The 18213-nt window shown below is 41.1% G+C and overlaps 2 protein-coding genes and 1 long non-coding RNA gene across 6 annotated transcripts in view; 2 read left to right on the top strand and 1 right to left on the bottom strand.

Annotated features, from left to right (window-relative positions):
• The window catches only part of LOC139995485 (uncharacterized), a 99119-nt gene that overhangs the window by 2329 nt on the left and 78577 nt on the right, over window positions 1–18213 (bottom strand). The window lies entirely within an intron of this gene.
• On the top strand, window positions 1952–14743 carry LOC139995473 (uncharacterized). 4 transcript variants are annotated; one of them, XM_072019007.1, is made up of 10 exons: window positions 1952–2084; window positions 5097–5325; window positions 5676–5775; window positions 6972–7092; window positions 8277–8487; window positions 8733–9128; window positions 10340–10696; window positions 11945–12223; window positions 13885–14100; window positions 14350–14743. In XM_072019007.1, the coding sequence occupies exons 2-10, from the start codon at window positions 5202–5204 to the stop codon at window positions 14499–14501; spliced, it is 1956 nt and encodes a 651-aa protein (XP_071875108.1). In that variant the 5' UTR covers window positions 1952–2084; window positions 5097–5201; the 3' UTR covers window positions 14502–14743. The 4 variants fall into 4 exon arrangements, with proteins under 4 accessions (XP_071875108.1, XP_071875110.1, XP_071875112.1 ...); XM_072019009.1 differs by having other exon boundaries at window positions 1996–2090; window positions 4708–5325; XM_072019011.1 differs by lacking the exon at window positions 1952–2084 and adding an exon at window positions 3055–3540.
• Window positions 15490–18211, top strand: LOC141445919 (uncharacterized). Its single transcript, XM_074112119.1, has 4 exons — window positions 15490–15735; window positions 15803–15898; window positions 16376–16626; window positions 17017–18211. Exons 1-4 carry the CDS (start codon window positions 15490–15492, stop codon window positions 17393–17395), a joined length of 972 nt encoding a protein of 323 aa, XP_073968220.1. The 3' UTR covers window positions 17396–18211.

Raw genomic sequence — 18213 nt, 5'->3', positions numbered from 1 at the left:
ATGATTAATGACTACCCGTTCGTCGCGACGAGAAAATAGTATCAACGTTCACCGAGAGAAATCGATGATCGGGATGATTCTATCTTGTAAAGCGGAGTAAGCTTGTTGCAGCGACATTGCGTACGTTGTCTGGGTTACACGTACTTATTTCGATATTAGAAATTTCTGATCTTAAGAGCATCTTTTTTTAGAAACTTTACATGAAATACGTATTAAGTCGAACTGTGTAAACCTCTGCTTAATAGATGTATAAAAAATCCAAACGTCGATCTCTTTCGAATAGAACACGCTCTTTTATTTCATCTCACAGATGATAATATTTTATAATTGACAATTAGAAATCGCGTTAACAAGTATTAAATAGCCAGTGTTAGAGTCGTACGATCTTTTTCTTCGCGAGTTTAAAGCTTTCGTTAGATAGTTGGCGCTCGTTTAAACGTTTACCAGGTATATTATGACTCTATATATCTCATCGAGAGATCATAAATTCTCCACGTGCGATCCCTCAAGTGGAACACGGTGTGACCCTGTTATTTTCCGAATAAGTAACAAATTACGACAATTTTATCGGGAATTACCACGATGAGATCGCAATAGCGATATTAATTAGCGGGTTTTTTTTTAACTAGCTAAACGAATCGGTGTAACAAGTAGAAAGTGTCACGGCGGTATTCAGCTGGCAGAACGGTACTCGCTTCACCAGTGGGCAGAGCAAACAACCTGGAATTCCCTTCGCCAGCATCAGCGAAAGCGAAATCGAAATCTCTTGGACCCGTCGCGGTCTGCTCAGTGAAAGAGACAGAGATGGAGATAGACACGATCGTGCAGACAGAGACAGTTGCACAGCGATAGAAGAGGAGGGATACCGAGATGAAAATCACGAACGAAACCGGCGAATTAAAAATATAAGTTAAAAGCGACGATAAATTGTACAGCGCTTGGAAAATTACATAAAAGTTTTGTCGATTATCGTTAAACGATACCGTCTAAATTTCGATATCGACGTAACGAAAGAAGATAGAAGAAGAGTCATAATTAACGGGCAATGATTCGTATTTGCCAGACTCGAACGGCCACGGTTGTTTCGTAGCAATCGATCTAACAGACTAATACGGAGACGGATACGCGTGTAATCGCGAAGACGGAGACAGATGTCGATATGCAAGCAGAAATACATAAAGCGGTTTGTAACTATAAAGCAGAGATAGATGGAGAGATATCCAAGTTGAAACGTATACAGGTATAGTTGCATAGAGTTGGTTGCAGACAGGGATGAAGGCTGATGGATGAAGAGAGAGTAAGAGAAAGAGTTACGCATCTTGTGGTTCAAAAGTTCAGAAGCGAGGGATCGATCCATTCGCAAGTTGGACTTAAGGAGCAGCTGATTAACTCGTTAGGAGGTATCAAACTCGTAAATCACGGTTGCAGCTTCCAAATGCCAAGAAGTTCGTAGAACACGCGACGACCTAATCGATGAAACTCTCCGATGCTGGTATTCGATGAAAGAAACAGTAAAAGAGAATAAAACAAATAGAAAGGGGAAACGTAAATATCTAGAAGAAGACAGAAGCGCAGATGGATGGAAAAATGCAGAATGAAAAATGATAAATAAATGTATATGCGTGAGTAAACGTAATCAGAGAAGAGGCAAGATACACACGGGGCGTAAAGTGGTTCCTCTACCAGCTCCCTTCAGGCTAACTTTCACTCGCCATATCGCCGTCTCTGACACATATTCGACATACGGATGGTCGCACGTTTTCAAAGAGCCAAGAGGGGGCGACTACGATACCGACTATCGTATTATCATCTCTATCCAATCGTTGACTATCGTGAGAGAGCCTCGACGATGACTAAACGAGAGCGTAGAGTTGTAAAAAAGGAGGAAAGAAAATGGAAACACACGAAATGTAGTCACGCAGAGGCAGAGGGGGGAATGGAAGGTCAGATAGAGAGGGGTGAAGATTATTTCCAGTTCTGGCAATGAAATTTCTGCCAAAACTACTGGCTGCTCGTCAGTCGTTCACGAGAACCGTGACAGTGTCTTGTCTCCTCTTTCGTTCTGGCTTGATCGTGTTGAATTGGTATCTGTGTAGTGAAACTGTCAATTTCTCTTTGTTTTTTCATCATCGTCTTCATCGTTTCTACATTGGAACTTTTTTTTGTTCTTTTTCTCATTTTCATTTTCATTCGATTTGTTGTTACATTCGTCGTTTTAATCGTCCGCTGTATCATCGAATTTTTAATTGGAATGTTTCATTGTTCGCACTATCTGGGTCGAGTTAGACATTTTCATTTTTCATATCTTCGCCCGAGACTCGGACTAGACTTTTTCTACTCTTCTTCGATTACTTTCATCGTCCCCGTCATTACCGTCCATTTTCAATTCGTGTACGTCATTCGGTTTCGTCGTTCGATCCTTCGTCGTGGTAAATCATTCGATTGAATTTTTAATTAAAATCTTCCACCGTTCCATTATCCGAGTACAACGGATTGAACTTTTGCGAAACGCGGAAATCGTTTAGTTACGCGGTCGAGATGGTTTTCCATCGGTCGTTTCGCAGGATCCTTCACCGGTTATTTGCTTAGCAATGGAAATGTCAGTTCGGTGCAGAGATTGGACGTTTACGCGAATGACCTAACTTTTTCAAGTTTTACTCCGTTCGACTATATGGAGCGGACGTTACGCAAGTTTTAATCGACGTGGCTCACGCGAATCAAATTTACCTATCGGTCAACGACGATTGCTATAATTGTTACGTAATTGACCACTGACTTTCAGACAGCTATGACGATTAAATCATGGTAATAGTCCCGGTTGATAAACTTTTTACGATGTATTACGTACGGTTACGAAATTGATTAGCCTATATATTCACACGACCAGCATATTTGATTTACGAAAAATAATAGAAATAAATCGTTCGTTTCTCATTTAACTCCGTTTCTCTGTTCCATTTAATCGTTGTTGTTGAAAGAAAGTGAAGAGATGGTCGAGTACTTGCGTAAATTTATACGAACACTTTTTACGTTTTACTTTTTTAGATTCCTATAGATATCGGATTTGATTCCAAATTGATTTTTTATGTCACGCAGATATAATTCTTCATTTCACGCGGATAGATACTTTTTGACTGAAAAACCAGACAACAACAGTACGCACGATCGTTCTCTAATCCAAATAGAAAGTCGAAAGAAAAAATAGAAGTCGTTCGTTGTTACAGTCTTTTACGTGATTGCGGACGAAGCGAAGTGACGGTACGGTTTATTATCGCGACGTTCTGTGAAAATAACAAACAATTTTATTGCTTTGCTTTTCTTCATGTACGGATTGGTCCTGATAAATAAAAAAAAAGAAAAGGTGTCGGTAACCGATCTAGATGCGGCACGTGGTGGTCTGTGAAAAAAGGCAACGAGAGAAAGGGAAAGGGAGAGGAAGAGAGAGGACCCGAGTTTAGTTCTGACTACGAAAATTCGGCCTACTCAGTTGTACATCAGAAAGCGTAACGGTGTTCACGAGCTCACACGTGCCTTGTTCAGGTTTGATATGGGTTTCCGTACCATCGATTTGATCGTTGCATTTACCTACCACTTGTCAAAGTTATAATTTCTTCGAAATGTCCCTCTTCGATCGAACGAAAATTCTTCGTCCTCTCGTTGGAATCCTTTTTTACAGCCAGTGAAGTTCGATAAAAATCTCTCGACTGCTTTTTTGTTTTTTAATTTTTCCTTAGTGTAACGACTTTCCAGTGAAACCGAATCGAAACAAGTCATTTTCGTTCTTCGCTGAAATCTAAATATCAAGATCGATTAATCCAATCTCGCTTCGTGTTTCTCTCGTGAGTAGATTCGCGAATTGACCGCGCTTGCGAGTCTTATTTTATTCCTTGGAAACAACGCCAGTTTGAAACTACATCGTCGTTCTTTCTTTCTTTGGGCAAAAATGTTCTCGTTGCCTGTCGGTTTGATCGAAATTAGCGCAATTATATAAGTACACGGTGAAGTAACTTTAATTGGAAGCTAACTAGATAGGAATGCTGGGCGATTCGAGTTATGCTGGACGCGCGGTTCAATCACGTTACGATGGGACTCTATTACGCGAAGATTATACAAATTTTTACGTAATGATAACGGTTGAATTTAATGGGCAACGCGATTAGATGGCCTTCGTGCATCTGCCTCAGACGTTATTCAACCTTCTTTCCTGTTTGCTTTCTTGCTCGCGATACTCGCAAAAAAAATTCATTAAATTACATCATCTACGTTGCCGGCAGTAAAACCGGTCATTTTGAAGTATCCGTTTCTCCTCTTTCCTGGCAATGGTTCGATCATTTTCTCAAAATCGTTCGTTCTTCGACGAGAAATTACGCGGACCACGAACAAAAAAGGATAACGTTTTCTTTCTGTTTCACGAGTTATCAAAATATCTCTTTAATCATGATCGAGTGAAAGTTGCTTAACAGAATTAATAGAAAGTTTTTCAGTATGCCGACTTGTAAAAAGTAGTAACATTCTCTTTTATTAAAGCAACCAATCGCATTCACTCTGCTTAGCAGGCCGCTAAAGGAACATCTCGCTAATCGTAATCTCTACATCGAGGCAACATCGTTAAATACGTTACATCATTTTTTACATTGCTTCTCCTTCGTACGTAATAATCTGCAAAGTATATATCTTCCAAATTTCACTTTCTTTCTCATTTTCCAGGCGAAGAAAAGAAAAAAAGAAATTCGGGAATCGAGCGTATTTGCTTAGCTAGCCACGCGAGCAGAAGTCAAACAGCTCCGACTTTCATCCTCAGCCGAACGATTATTCCTTTCGCTCTTTTTTTCCACGAGGTTCACTTTCACCGTGCTGACATCAGAATTTCGTCGCTGGCTATCGATTCACCGTCATCTTCAGCCGCTTAAAAATTCATCCTTGTAATCAACCAACCCTCCCCCTCCGCTCCTTCCTAATTCCTGTTTCATCCGACGTTCTCGATCGATCATCCTTCAACATTCGTTTTATTTCGTCTACTCCCAATAATCGTTTTGCCTGATTTTTATTATTTCATACGCGCATGGTCAAAACGAAACACGACTGCGATACATCAGAGGTCTAAGCAACTAGCAGGTTGCTTCTCAGACTTTCTGAGTCGAATGATCCTGCAAAGAATGCAGTCACCTGCTGTTATCGTTGCATAACAATTCGGGTAGACGATGCGCGCGTCAACGAGTGCGGACTTGCCGATGATGTTGGCCACCTACGGTCTACGATTTCTCGTGGTCGTCTTCACGATCGCGGCTGCGGCCACCTTTTTGCACGTGAACAATTATAGGCCCAGTAAGTGCTCGTTTCGCGTGCTTTCCTTCGCGCAGCTACGCGAGACAGAATTTTAACCGATCTTCTCCATCCGACAGAATCTTTGATCGTTCGACCATACCGCAGAAAACCACGTAATTCTATCGATAGAGAAAAATACGTAATTCCGTCCATCCGAAATCCAATCTCGGGAATCGTGAAATTCGTAGCAATTTTCCTTTCGTGGTTCTCAAAATGGAAAAGTGATGATTAATGGATCAAGAGAAATTTCCAGAGAAATCGTATTAAAAGTAACGACAGCAATGGGCGGATGTGTTTGCTCGATCGATTTTACACGATGATTTATTTTCTTGCTTTTATGTTTATTATAGAACAGATATTCCTCTCCTGCGATAGACCATGCCACCATTTGGATTGGCCAATGATTTGTCGATTGAAGCTCACTCTGGAAGTGTTCCAGTCGCTTAGCAAGTAAGATTATCATTTGTCTCTTTCTCCATCTTATTATTTACAACTGACCGTAATATTTCGTCGCGATGCACGCATCGGTGACCGCGAACGTGTTAAAAAAGCTATAACAAAACCGCTAAATGTACAGGGTATCTCGGGTTTTAGCGATCATTATGTGCCGGTATATTCAATGGCGAGGATCAAGCAGAAGAATGTTACGTATAATACGGATCATTCGATGCTTCTTGGAAACGTCAGAGCATAAAGATACGATTAATCGTATACATAGAAAACATCGATGAAGTTTGACTGTTAAACCCTGGACACTCTGTATATTACAAATTTCTATCGACACTCGGCTAAATCTCCTTATCATGCAAAAAGCAAGGAAAAGGCGAAGAAAAAGGGGGAAAATATTGCCCGATCGTTTCCATAATGTAAATCAGGTGACTTTCAAACCTGTGGCAACATCTTTCGAAACTTTTTGAAAATTGGATCAAACGACTTCGTTTCTCTCGAGAAGTTAAGAGGATCAGTTTGCCAAGTGGCGTATGAAAAAATTGTTTCAGAAACTTGCAATCGATCGGAATCGCGAATAAAAAGACAAAGATCGCGTTTTGCAACTTTTTTTATCTGGCATTGTAATGAAAATTTAAACGAGACGCATGCAACATTTATATACGGTGAACATTTTATGGAAATCAGTATCGGAGACGCATGCATCTATATAACAAACATAAATGTTCGAAACGTGTTGTTTAAATTGTCGCCAGATAAAAAAGTGGAAAAATGCGGCATTCGCTCGTTCCTTCGTGATTCCGACCAATTGCAATTTTTTCGAATTTCTTTTACGCCTCGTCTGTCAGAACGATTCTCCTAACTTGTCGAAAAAGATTCCGATCGTTTGGTCCAACTTCAAAAATTATTATTCAGTTTCCAGGTTTCAAATTTTGAAAGTGGCTCGCGATAAATTTATCGTATTTATGTACGTTTAGTTACATCAGCGACGCAACGATTCCCACGTCCAGTGATCATTTTCATCAGAATCACCGACCGAGTTACCAACACGAACTACCGTTATGCAATTCCTCGAGCGCTGAAATGCGGAAATCATTCGCGCAGCTACTCGCTGTCCTATCGTTCACGCTTCGACTGTAATCCCTATGATTTACCCAGCTACATGTTTTTCTTCATTGTTTGCAATCTCTGCTCCATAGATCGTGCGGCGATTGTCCACAGAACGAAACGGCATGTTTGTCCGATCACTGCGTCTCGGCGGATGGACAAAGACGTGGGATCCTCACGGTGAATCGTCAGCTGCCTGGCCCCATCATTCAGGTATTTCTCGAAAGTTTGTTACGAATATCGAAACGAAGTTGAAAGGGAAAGAAAGAGAGAAGAGTTGCGACGAATCGATTCGTAGGAGATACGTTTATGTCACGGAACCTTGGTCATTCGAACTAATTGTTCGGAGAATAGAATAAATTCGGTTTGTTTCTTCTTCTGTTTTTTTTTTTTATTAAAGAGGATCGTTTCGAACTGTTTGATAAATATCGATATTAAATGGGAAGGCAGACCTATCGAATAAAAATGTAACGATCTCTCCCAATTTCTATCCTTGCGTCTCGATTTTTTAAATTAAAAGTTAGAATCCTTAAATATTCCAGGAATATTCCGATAATCGAGGTTTTACCGTGGTTTGTAAGGAGAAAGTGACCGTGAAGTTAGAGGATGCCGAAGCTGTAAAAAATCATAAAAAGCAGAGAAGCTCGAGGTTATAGAAATCGAGGTAGAGGACTCGGCGATCATAAAAGTTGGAATAAAGAACTTGAAGGTTATAGAGATTGAAATAGTGGATTTGCGGCGTCATATGGGCAGAAATAGAGGACCCCGGGGGTTATAGAAACCGAAACGAGAGACCAAGGGGGTTGCATGAATTAAAATAAAGAGCTTGGCAGCGATTGAAATTTAAATAGAGGGTCCCGTCCGATAGAATTCCAAGCGGAGGATTTTAGAGTTATAGAAGACGAATATAGAGATCGTACAGAGATGGCGGAACACCCCGCAGTTACAAAAATTGAAGTGAAAAATTCACAACTCGATCACAGAATTCGAGAACCGAAGAATTCGAAATTACGCCGAAGGATTGCTTTGTCCGAGAAACACAGAGACATTGGAGTTGCCTATGCAGAATCACTTTGACTTTCTCTCCTCTGACAACCGTCTCGAATCAATTTATGTTGGTTTCTCAAATACATTTGCCATTTTCACTCGTGCGCCGTATCACGTGTTTACGGATAATTGCTATCTTCTCTGCTATCGTATCTGTTCGTGCAACTTGTATCCCAGAAGGCTGAGGTTTCACGCGAATGCTCGAACAAGCTTTCGTACTTTGTTTTTGTCGTATCGTACGTTATTTAGATAGCGGTATTGTAAAAAAACTCTTGGAAACTAGCTACGGATAAGAAACAAGATTTATCTCTAGCCAATTAACGCATACCGAATGTTTCTTTCGTTGTCAGGTTTGCGAGAACGATATCTTGGTAGTGGACGTGATTAATCGGATTCCGGGTAAAACTGCGGCGATGCACTGGCGTGGCCAAACGCAGATCGAGACGCCGCATATGGACGGCGCACCTTTGGTCACTCAGTGCCCGATACCGAGCTACACCACCTTCCAATATAAATTCCGCGCTTCTTCCGCTGGAACTCATCTATGGCATGCTCACGCTGGTAAGTAATTAATACTTTCGTGCTCCAGTTACAGACGATAGCAACAGCGTGATAGCGAAATTATCATATTTCCGATTACTTGGATCGTCTTTTTATTAGCAACGAAGCCTGCTGGTGAAACTACAGTGAGCGATACTTTGCAAAAATTGATACTTTCATACGAGTGTAACGAATCTACGAATTGTTTCTTCTTATTTGTATCAACGACGTCACAGTGTATTAGAACGAATTCGTTTAATTCGTAGGTGCCGACGTTACTAATGGCATATTTGGCGCGTTGATCGTGAAGCAAGCCGATATCAAAGATCCTCATCGCGCTCTTTACGATATCGACGACTCGAATCACGTGGTTCTCGTGAGCCAGTGGCAACATTCCACCGAAATCACGTTCACCGACGGTCACGCGAAACCAGCGATCCTTTTGGTGAATGGCAGGGGACGGCAGCCAAATGGGCCGAATGTCCCTTTGACCAGGTTCACAGTTATCCCGGGACGACGTCACAGATTCCGCGTTGCGAACGCTGGTGGTGCTGGATCCTGTCCAATAACGATCTCCGTCGATGCTCATCCCCTTCTTCTGATCGCTCTCGATGGCCAGCCAGTGGAACCACGACAAATTGCATCGATTACTTTGGCGAAAGGTGAGTGTTGTCGCATGCACCGTGTGCCACGATTCTCTTTATTTAAAATACAGGCTGTCGCAGTATCGGTGGTACAAACTAAAAGGGCTAATTGTATCAGGCGATCCAAAAAGTTTCTTTCCTTTTATAAGGAAATAATGGATGCACAACATTTTCCGTTTTATATCATTTTATCGAATTACGTTAATAAAAATAAAATAAAGATCACAACGTTCGACAGATTGGGTTCCATGTTTGTATAAAGACGCGTCGTTGTAAAAGACGTGTCTGTAAAAGAAAGACACTTTTCGGACAACCTAATGCATGAGAAAATAAGTCGAAAATATGGAATAAATCTTTCTTATTCGAGTTAACTGAATTTTTCAATCAATTCTTCGTGCACGCTTTCCAACGTATTTTTCGTTTTTAGTTCTTCGAACGCCAAAATGATCTTCGCTTTTTTTAATCGTGCAGGACCTGCGTTGTCCTCGGAGTAAACTTTTGATTTAATATGTACGTTTCTACGTAAATGGGTAAAGTAAATAATGCTTCGTGTCGAGATCCGTTTAACCACGGTATTAGTCGAGCGTACTCGGAGGAAATTCAAAGTCGATTTTCTCGAAAACGAAACCGAAATAATAATTTATATTATTCCATATATTCCATTCGTTTTTTCATGTACGATCATTCCCTCCAGGTTGTACCATCAATACTGAGACACCTTGTACAATGTAGGATGTACCAGATCTTAACAGATTAATTTCCAAAGTAAATGGAAATTAAAGATCCAAACGTTGCTTATCGATATGAAAATTCATATATTTACCGAAAGACGCATAAAGAAACGAACACGAATAAAAGTGTGCCTTATCTTCTAACTATTGCGTGTACTTTATTTTTGTGTGTGTTTATTTTACATATTTCTGCACTGGTGCTCACCTTTGCGCATAAATGCATAAATGTTTGCATTTATAATTGTTGTAACGAATATGTAGCAATTAAAATCGCTACAAATGTATAAGATTAAAGTTACAACGGATGTTCTCCAGATTTCTTTCTTTTATAGCGCCGAAGCGAGCGATTCTCAGATTATGGAAACTTCACTTTTCTGTCTTTCCAAAAGATATTGATCAAAGATTTTATCAGTAAGCGATAGATCAGCCACTGCTTCATTACTGTAACTACACACGCAAACCATGATACATACAGAAAAATTGCAATATGTATCGCAGGTGAGAGAGCAGATTTTGTCCTGAGGGCGAACAAGCGAGTTGCTTCCTACTGGATGAACGTGTACACGTCGAAAGAATGTGCGATCAGTCCCATAAGCGGTGCAGCGATCTTAGAATACAAGGGAAGTTCAACGAAGGATCCGTTGTCCGTGGCGGAAGTTACGGAACAGTCGGAAGTCGAGGAAGTTCGAGTGGCGATGACGACGAACCCCGCGGCAAAGTGTGAAAATCCAGAGAGTCTGTGCGTGACGGAATTGCATGCATTGCGGAAGATACCAGCTGTTCTAGGGAAATCGAAAACCGACGTCACCATCCGTTTGCCTATTAATTACAAGCTGCAGACGAACGATATCGTTGGTAAGCGACGAACAACCGGTAAATAAATAGTAATTTTCTTCAAATGCACGACCATATTTCGTGAATACTTCTCGTGAATTAAAATTGTGAATTTTCTACTTTGATTTATCCTTAGATTCGTTTACGCGTGTCTTTAATTACCTTTGGAAGAAAAACTCTGTCAAATCTATAAGATCCACGTGGATATTTCAAAGACGTACCAAAATGAATACTCTCAACCGTAACAGAGTTTTTCTCCGTTTCTTCTTTCTAATTCTTCTCACACGCTTCGTTTCTCTTTTTTGCAATAAACTTTCAAGTTACAGCGTGATTTAATCTACACAGTTCTGTGTAGTTCTCTATAACTCGATTTAATGACACGCGGGGAAAGTGCGAAAACTGACACGCACGCGGTCGATATGCTAAACGATGAAAAATCGAGGACAGGTTACGTTTAACCAATGCCGCAGAGAAAACGGATACTATTAATCCCTGGTTTATCACATATCGCGGTAACTTGGGCCTGCGTTGCAACGTTCACGGACGTTGAAACTACTTAACGAGCGGTCTTCGTGTGTCTGACCTTAACCACCTTATTTCACTCCCAATAATTACGAGGAACACGCGTCTGACAAGGTAACGAAAGAGAGTGTCACGAAGGTTCGCATGATTCGTAATTTCTAAGAAACTTCAACCAGGCGATCTCTTCGTACGATATGAGATGCAATAGCAGGAATGTAAATTTCATTTCCCGTTAGCATCCTCTTTATAGACGTCATCGCTATACTCATACCGTGTCGGCGTTATTCCATAGCTTTATTCGGATCAAACGTAGTAAAAAATGACAGTCCGCTCGACGTTCTTATCTATTTCCGAATGTATACGCGAGAAAGTACAATATACTTTGCATAACCTATATAACGTTATGCATTCCATCATACGCGAACATACTGAAAAACGTCATCGCAGGACGTGATTTACATGTCGTAAAAAATACAGGTTTCCATTTGAAAATTTGAATGCAACGTTCGCAGCATGTACGTTTCAAGTTGTTTGCAGGGACAAATAAACGAAAACGTAGCGTGTCCTCGACACCTGATGGCTCGATATCGCACGATTTTTGTCTGCAACAATTTTTCGCGTCGTTCGCATTTTTCGAGGTATTTCCGAACACGTTGTACATTTAGAAACGAAGAGAACTGTTCGGTGTACGTAACGTACCGTATACATGAAATTAATTTTAATTCGTTGTATTTAACGTTATCGAAGGTAACAGCGGTGTGGAGATGAGAGTTCTGAACGTGAACAACGCGACGTTCACGTACCCGTCGTCACCGTTGTTGACACAGGGCGCCGACGTCTCCGAAGAGACTATGTGCTCTTCCACCCCCGACGAGGACGACGCTCGTGTCGAGAACAACGAAACTGCATCGTTGTCGTCGCGACGCTGCCGCCGTAGCGACGCTACCGCTTCAGACGTTTGCGAGTGTGTTCATGTGAGGTATATACCGCTCGGGGCGACCGTCGAGATCATTCTCCTCGATCAAGGTAACTAACTTTAATTCGTCGCTTTTATCGGATGATCCAATTTTTTCTATTAAATACCACTCCGATCGAATCCTCCTAATGTAATTACTTTGAGATGACGTCACGTTGCTCGGAAACGTCGTAGCGAAATTTCAGAAAAAGATCCTCGTTTTTCTTCTTCCTTGCTTCTTGCAATTTCATAGAGCAACACACGATGTAGGATAGCGAGACGATCTCGAAAATGAGAAGGAAACTATTCATCCTTCGCTAATGTTAGCTCGTTTAAACGAACCGTTAAGAAGCGACGAGCGGAATAGCTTCTCTGTTTTCTTAGCATCTATCATCGTACATTTTAAAATACACAAGATTCCTCATTTCGCTGCTCGTGTGCGTCATTAAAAATTCTCTACGACTAACGCGTAATTGAACGACTGGTTGAGTCAGCGAGAAAATAGGCTAAATCGCGGAAAGAAAAATAAATTACGCTTCCTCTTCTTCCAACATTTGTCTATATCGTGCTGATTATATTAACACGCATCGACGTCTTACGGAAGATACCTCGTACGTGTACCGTCCTAAGGCTTCGTCATAAAACGAAGCGAGAAATTAGGTTTTCAGTTACTATCGTGGCAAACGTTCGTGCGTCCATCTGCAATAAACATTTCTAGCCTTCCTCGACTATCTAACTTGTCAAACATCGCGATTTCACGATTCAAAATATCCTTCGTCGATTTCTATTCATCGATAGAACCGATCTAATTTAAAATCGAATTTCGAATTACCTGCGTTGGGACGAATATTATTTCTTTTTCTTTTTTTTTTCTGAAAACTGAGTAGAGGAACGGAGAGTAAGCAACTCGAGGCAATAATCTTCGATATTTAATTTTCCTTCGTAAAAAATAGAAAAGTTTACGTCTAGTTCCTTTACGCGATTATTTTATTACAATTATGTAATAAAATCGAATATATAAGGGTACGTAGAAGGCACCAAGGATTGTTTTGGAAGGATCGGACGAGGAAACGAGCCGGATTAACTCACCGAAGCGTTGCCTCGAGTTAAGAACCTTGATCCATATTTCTCTACGTCGGGGAGGCTGAGTATTGATCGCGAATTTATTCCATCTGGACGATTGTTTCTCACGATAAACGGAAACGCGATTTCTTCGTTTAATTCCATTACCGTTGTTGACGAGTATTACCTTTCAACTTTCTCATTTATAGTTTTCGAGCTTGTTTCTGCGAACGCTTTCGCAAATTCGAAAGAAAATTACGCGTTACGTACATAATAAACGTACGGTGTAACTGGAGAAATTTCTCAAACGATAAAATGTACTTGGAGCTTTAAATTCCATTTAAAAATGATGAAAATTCGATTTAAAGCGCTCAGCAAATTTCGAAAAGTAATTATTTCAACGTTCGTGTGTTACTCAAGTTCGATAAGCGGTTCAAATATTCTAGCGGTTGAAAGTCTATGAGAGGCGCGCGACTTATCTCTGTTCCTTTAAATTGATGTACGTTTTTAGTCCTCGAGGAATAGAAATGTCCAGAAAAGAGAGAGAGAGAGAGAGAGAGAGATTCGAGTTTTCATATAAGTTCGATATTTTTGCGTTGTATTTCATATTGTTTGTAAATATCAGCTTTTTTCGTAATATCTTTTAACATTTCCTGCTCCTTTTTATAAGGCGGCCTCGACGACTTGGTGTACCACTTGCACGGATACACTTTCTACGTAGTGGGCGCAAGAAAGTTCGGTCGCAGCGTGTCTTTGCACGAGTTAAAAAGCCTAGACGACAGAGGTCAACTGTTTTCTCGGAATCTTGACTGCACCGTGGCTAAAGATACCGTAGCTGTTCCGAAATTCGGGGCAGTTGCTCTTAGGTTTAAAGCGGATAATCCAGGTAATACATCATTTGTCTGTTATCGTCTAAGAAAATATTCTTTCACTCCACTACCCCTTTTTCGAAGCGATCTTTCAAAAAAATGTCACGTCTCTTCCATTTCAAAATTCTTCCTATAAATGATCGTGGAAAAAATGTTCTAGTCGAGAAAATTACAATACCAGATGACTAGACGCATAATGAAAGATGGTTTCTTTTAATTTATTTTTAATTTATTAATTCTAAAATATTGTTCGATTAATTCTTCAGGCTACTGGATGTTACGAGACGAGCATGCAGCTGAATGGACGCGTGGGTTGGACGTGATCCTTCAGGTTGGACAGACGAGTGATATGGTACCCGCTCCGGAAGATTTCCCTAAATGTGGATCCTTCGTTGGACCGGATTACTTTCTTATATAGACTGTTAGTTGCCCTAAGAATCGCGTACGCCGTGTACATAGTTGTAAATAAAGGCGGTCAGACTGAAAGTTACACACCTTGGCAAGGATTTTGTATTATTCGCATTTTTCTTTCGTTGTAAGTAAAAGGTTAATTACGAGGAACGTGGCTTTATCATTGTATAAATATCGGAGAACTTTTCTATCTATCATAACGTACTTTTGCATAAACATTAGTCAATAAATATTATTTTGAATTTTGTACCATTATCTGTTATATTCGTCTCCCTGTGTATTTGCCAATCGTGTTTTGTATCATTCAATGTCGCATACTTGTATCGCTTCACGCATACATCTTGGGCGATAAAAACATCCCTTCTCTGTCATATTGCCATCTTCGAACAGCGACTGCTCGTTTCTCTCCTCTGTGTTTTACGTGTTTTAACCCCTTTGGTGTAATGTCATCGTCACATGAAAAAGTAGTCCATAAAGGTTAGCCAACCAAAGATATTAAACAGAAGAATAGGAAACTTTACGTATGATCGTAATAATAGAAATAAAGTAAAATGGATCACACATAATCCAACGAATTAATATAAAACAAGAATATAACGTATCTATTATTTCCTCACAAAACGAAAGAAACTTTTCGGATCACCTAATATTTAGCTAATAAGAACTCGATATTTGAGGATTATACTCGATCCTCTAACGACGTGAAGGGTTACTCCGTACCATATTGCCTCTTAATTCTCGGAAACCTCATTTTCTCACCCCGAATAACGTCACTCCATTATCGTTGTCCGCGACCGTTGCTTTCGTCGAAACCTCGATCGCTATCACGGATCCTACCGATCAAGAGCGAAGAGGGGAGAAATAGAGGAAGATCGACGACGCGGTTCATTTCGGCCGCAACGTCACGTTTCTATCGTCGAAAACTCTAACCATCGTGGTCGATGCTGGCGTGAATAAATAGCCAGTGACCAGGCTGGTGCACAGCCTCCGCAGCGATGTCCTGTTTGACCGCTCTCGATTCGCAGATCGTTTCCCTGCTCTCCGTGCCGCACGAGATCCTCTTCCTGCAGCACAAGGTCTTTCGAGAGTATGCCAAGATTGCCGTTGGCCCGGACTTCATCCACACCTTGCCCTCGTTTTTAATTCTGACCTCTATGGCGATCGTTCTATGGAGGAATCCACCCTGTTACAACGGGTTAGCTGAAAGCGTAGCCTCGACGATGGTGTACAAAGGTCTTCAGGTATCGTCGTATCGCGTAGTCTCGGATAGTCCATCCAAGATAATGTTAGACGTGTTTCTGATTGAAGCTGCTGGTCAGCTGGGTCGTCGCTATCGCGGTTTTCTGGTTCTGGCTGATGATGCAGAGGCTGCTCTACTGCTGCGTCTGGACGTCTTGGGGTTACGTAAGTTACAAAAGCTTTGCGTAACCTATTCGATCGTTGTGTTCGTGGCCTTCGAGGGCCACGAGGTTGCTCGCGATTTTACGCTGTTTTCCGTACAACGTAATCCGCATCGAGTTATTTGGAAAATTCGTCGAGTAATTTAACGTGAAATTTGGCACGACGTATTTATACGAAAGGATGCCTGAAAAGATAAGGAATCATCGAATGAAGATGTTACGGTATCTAAGAGGCTGGCAGGTTACCTCACTGACTGCCACTCGAATTTCATATATTCTGCTCCGACAGCTGCGATAGATTAAAACGTATACTAACGTCGTCTAAGTTATTTACACTGTTGCAAACAGTCATATTTATCAAGACTGTCGTATTTAAAAAGAGTTAAGGAAACAAGCGATGTATAATTCTTCGTTGACGAATTTCTCGTGTATCGACTGTTTGCTATACGTTTCCTAATTAGAAAGGGTTTGTTTCGTTCAGGAATCCGAATATCGAGACGTCTCTTATCAGTGGTGGCAACAAGTTTGGTCATCCTATTATCCGCCACCGTTGCAACCACCGGCGATGTCAGCTGGTTTGATCAGCTGGTTGATATCGATGTCGATCGCTACAACTGTCTTAGGCTGCGCGATTTCCGCGAATCGAGTGTGGAACTTGGTCACGGAATCTATGGCCGGAGCAAAGGACGCGCTCGTGATAGTGAAACGTTACGCAAAGACATGCTTCAAGAGGTTGGTATAACGTAACAAGCTGCCATAAACGTATGATGGCACCAAATTGAATTTCGCGTATCATGTATAAATTGCGCAATAATTCGTTTAATTGAAAAGTATCTCGTGTATTTCGCTACAACGTCAACGAAACCGACTGGTTAAACGAATTTTAGTAGACACGTTCAAACTGTAATTCCTACATCTCGTACGTTTTCAAACAAACGCTCGTAAAACTAAATACGAATAATCCCAATAATTTCACGTTGCTCCTCTTCGTTATACATATTAGAATGTTGTTGAATCGTGTTTGTTTGATTAAAAGCGACATCCACTCGATATCATACAAACCTAAACACCTTCCACCTTTGGATCCTAACCTTAAGAATTCCATCTGCCACTTGAATCCAGTATCGTAACGTCCGTACTGCAACCACACTGGCCGCAACAAGAGCCCCTGCTAATCGAGAAGAAGATGAACGCGCCGATGAACGACAGCGAAGCCAGTTCCATCTGCGACGAGTGTCGATCCGAGATCTCGAGCGACCTGATCAACGAATCTCGAAGAGAAATCCTGCCGATATCCTACGGCACGAACTGGATGCCAAAGCCGAGTTTCTCCGGCTATAAGGACGCTCAGAGGAAAACATCCATGAAGTCTCTGCACACGGTAGCCGTGGTGAACGACATCCAGGACTCCGACGACTTATCGCCCCGACAATTGCGTTACAAACGCGGATGTCACACGGTGATACCTAACAACTCGAGCGACCAGTCGAGCGGCTGCTGACGAACGGACGACTAAGCTGCGCGTCGTTGAATGGCCGACTTTAAAGCTGCTGTTGTACGATAAACGGTGTTGCTAAACGAGATGTCATGGCTGGGAATGGAAAATTTTGACCGATCGAGTTTCTGGGTCGTTGTTGCTCGGACGGGAGCCTGAATACAGAAATTGATTTTTATACGCGACACGCGAAGATTAACAACGACGTACCTGTGACGAGTAAATTGGAATGTTTATGAGCGTATTGCGTGCTCAGGACGGATTCGACTGGCGACAGGTTCGAGAGACGTGGTACAAATTGGGTCGCTACGCGTGTTTTTTCAATGACACGCCGGTTCCAAGGGTATAAAGGGGTATAAAGGGTATAAGGGGAAGTTCGATAGACGTTCATGGTCGTGGGGTAGGAAATGGACAAGTTCAGCTGGAAGGACGCCGATGTTCGTATATTTTTTAATACAGACGCGAAAGGATAGCACAGTGTTTACCGATGAACTATCCTTGATCGACGACGTATGTCATTCTTATCTTTATATTTTTTTTTTTTTGTTAAAGGTCACAGATAAATTCGAAAGCTTTTAGAAACTATATAATATATATATAATAGTGCTCCTTTAATCTTCCCTATCTATGGTAGGAACGATTAGATAGGACGATGTAGATGTAAAATATTATAGAAACTATTGTATTGTACCATAAAAATTATACGCCTACGTATTTTTCCATAATCTTGATGCTCTTTTTTATTCCCCGATTACGTCTCTAAGATATACAGACGTATCTTTCTTATTTCAAAAAATGTACAATGTACAATCTATGGTTTTATA

Source organism: Bombus fervidus, chromosome 16 (genome assembly GCF_041682495.2).
Source record: "Bombus fervidus isolate BK054 chromosome 16, iyBomFerv1, whole genome shotgun sequence".
NCBI classification, from domain to species: Eukaryota; Metazoa; Arthropoda; class Insecta; order Hymenoptera; family Apidae; genus Bombus; species Bombus fervidus.
Note: the sequence above shows the minus strand (reverse complement) of the source record. Positions and strands in the feature narration are given on the sequence as shown.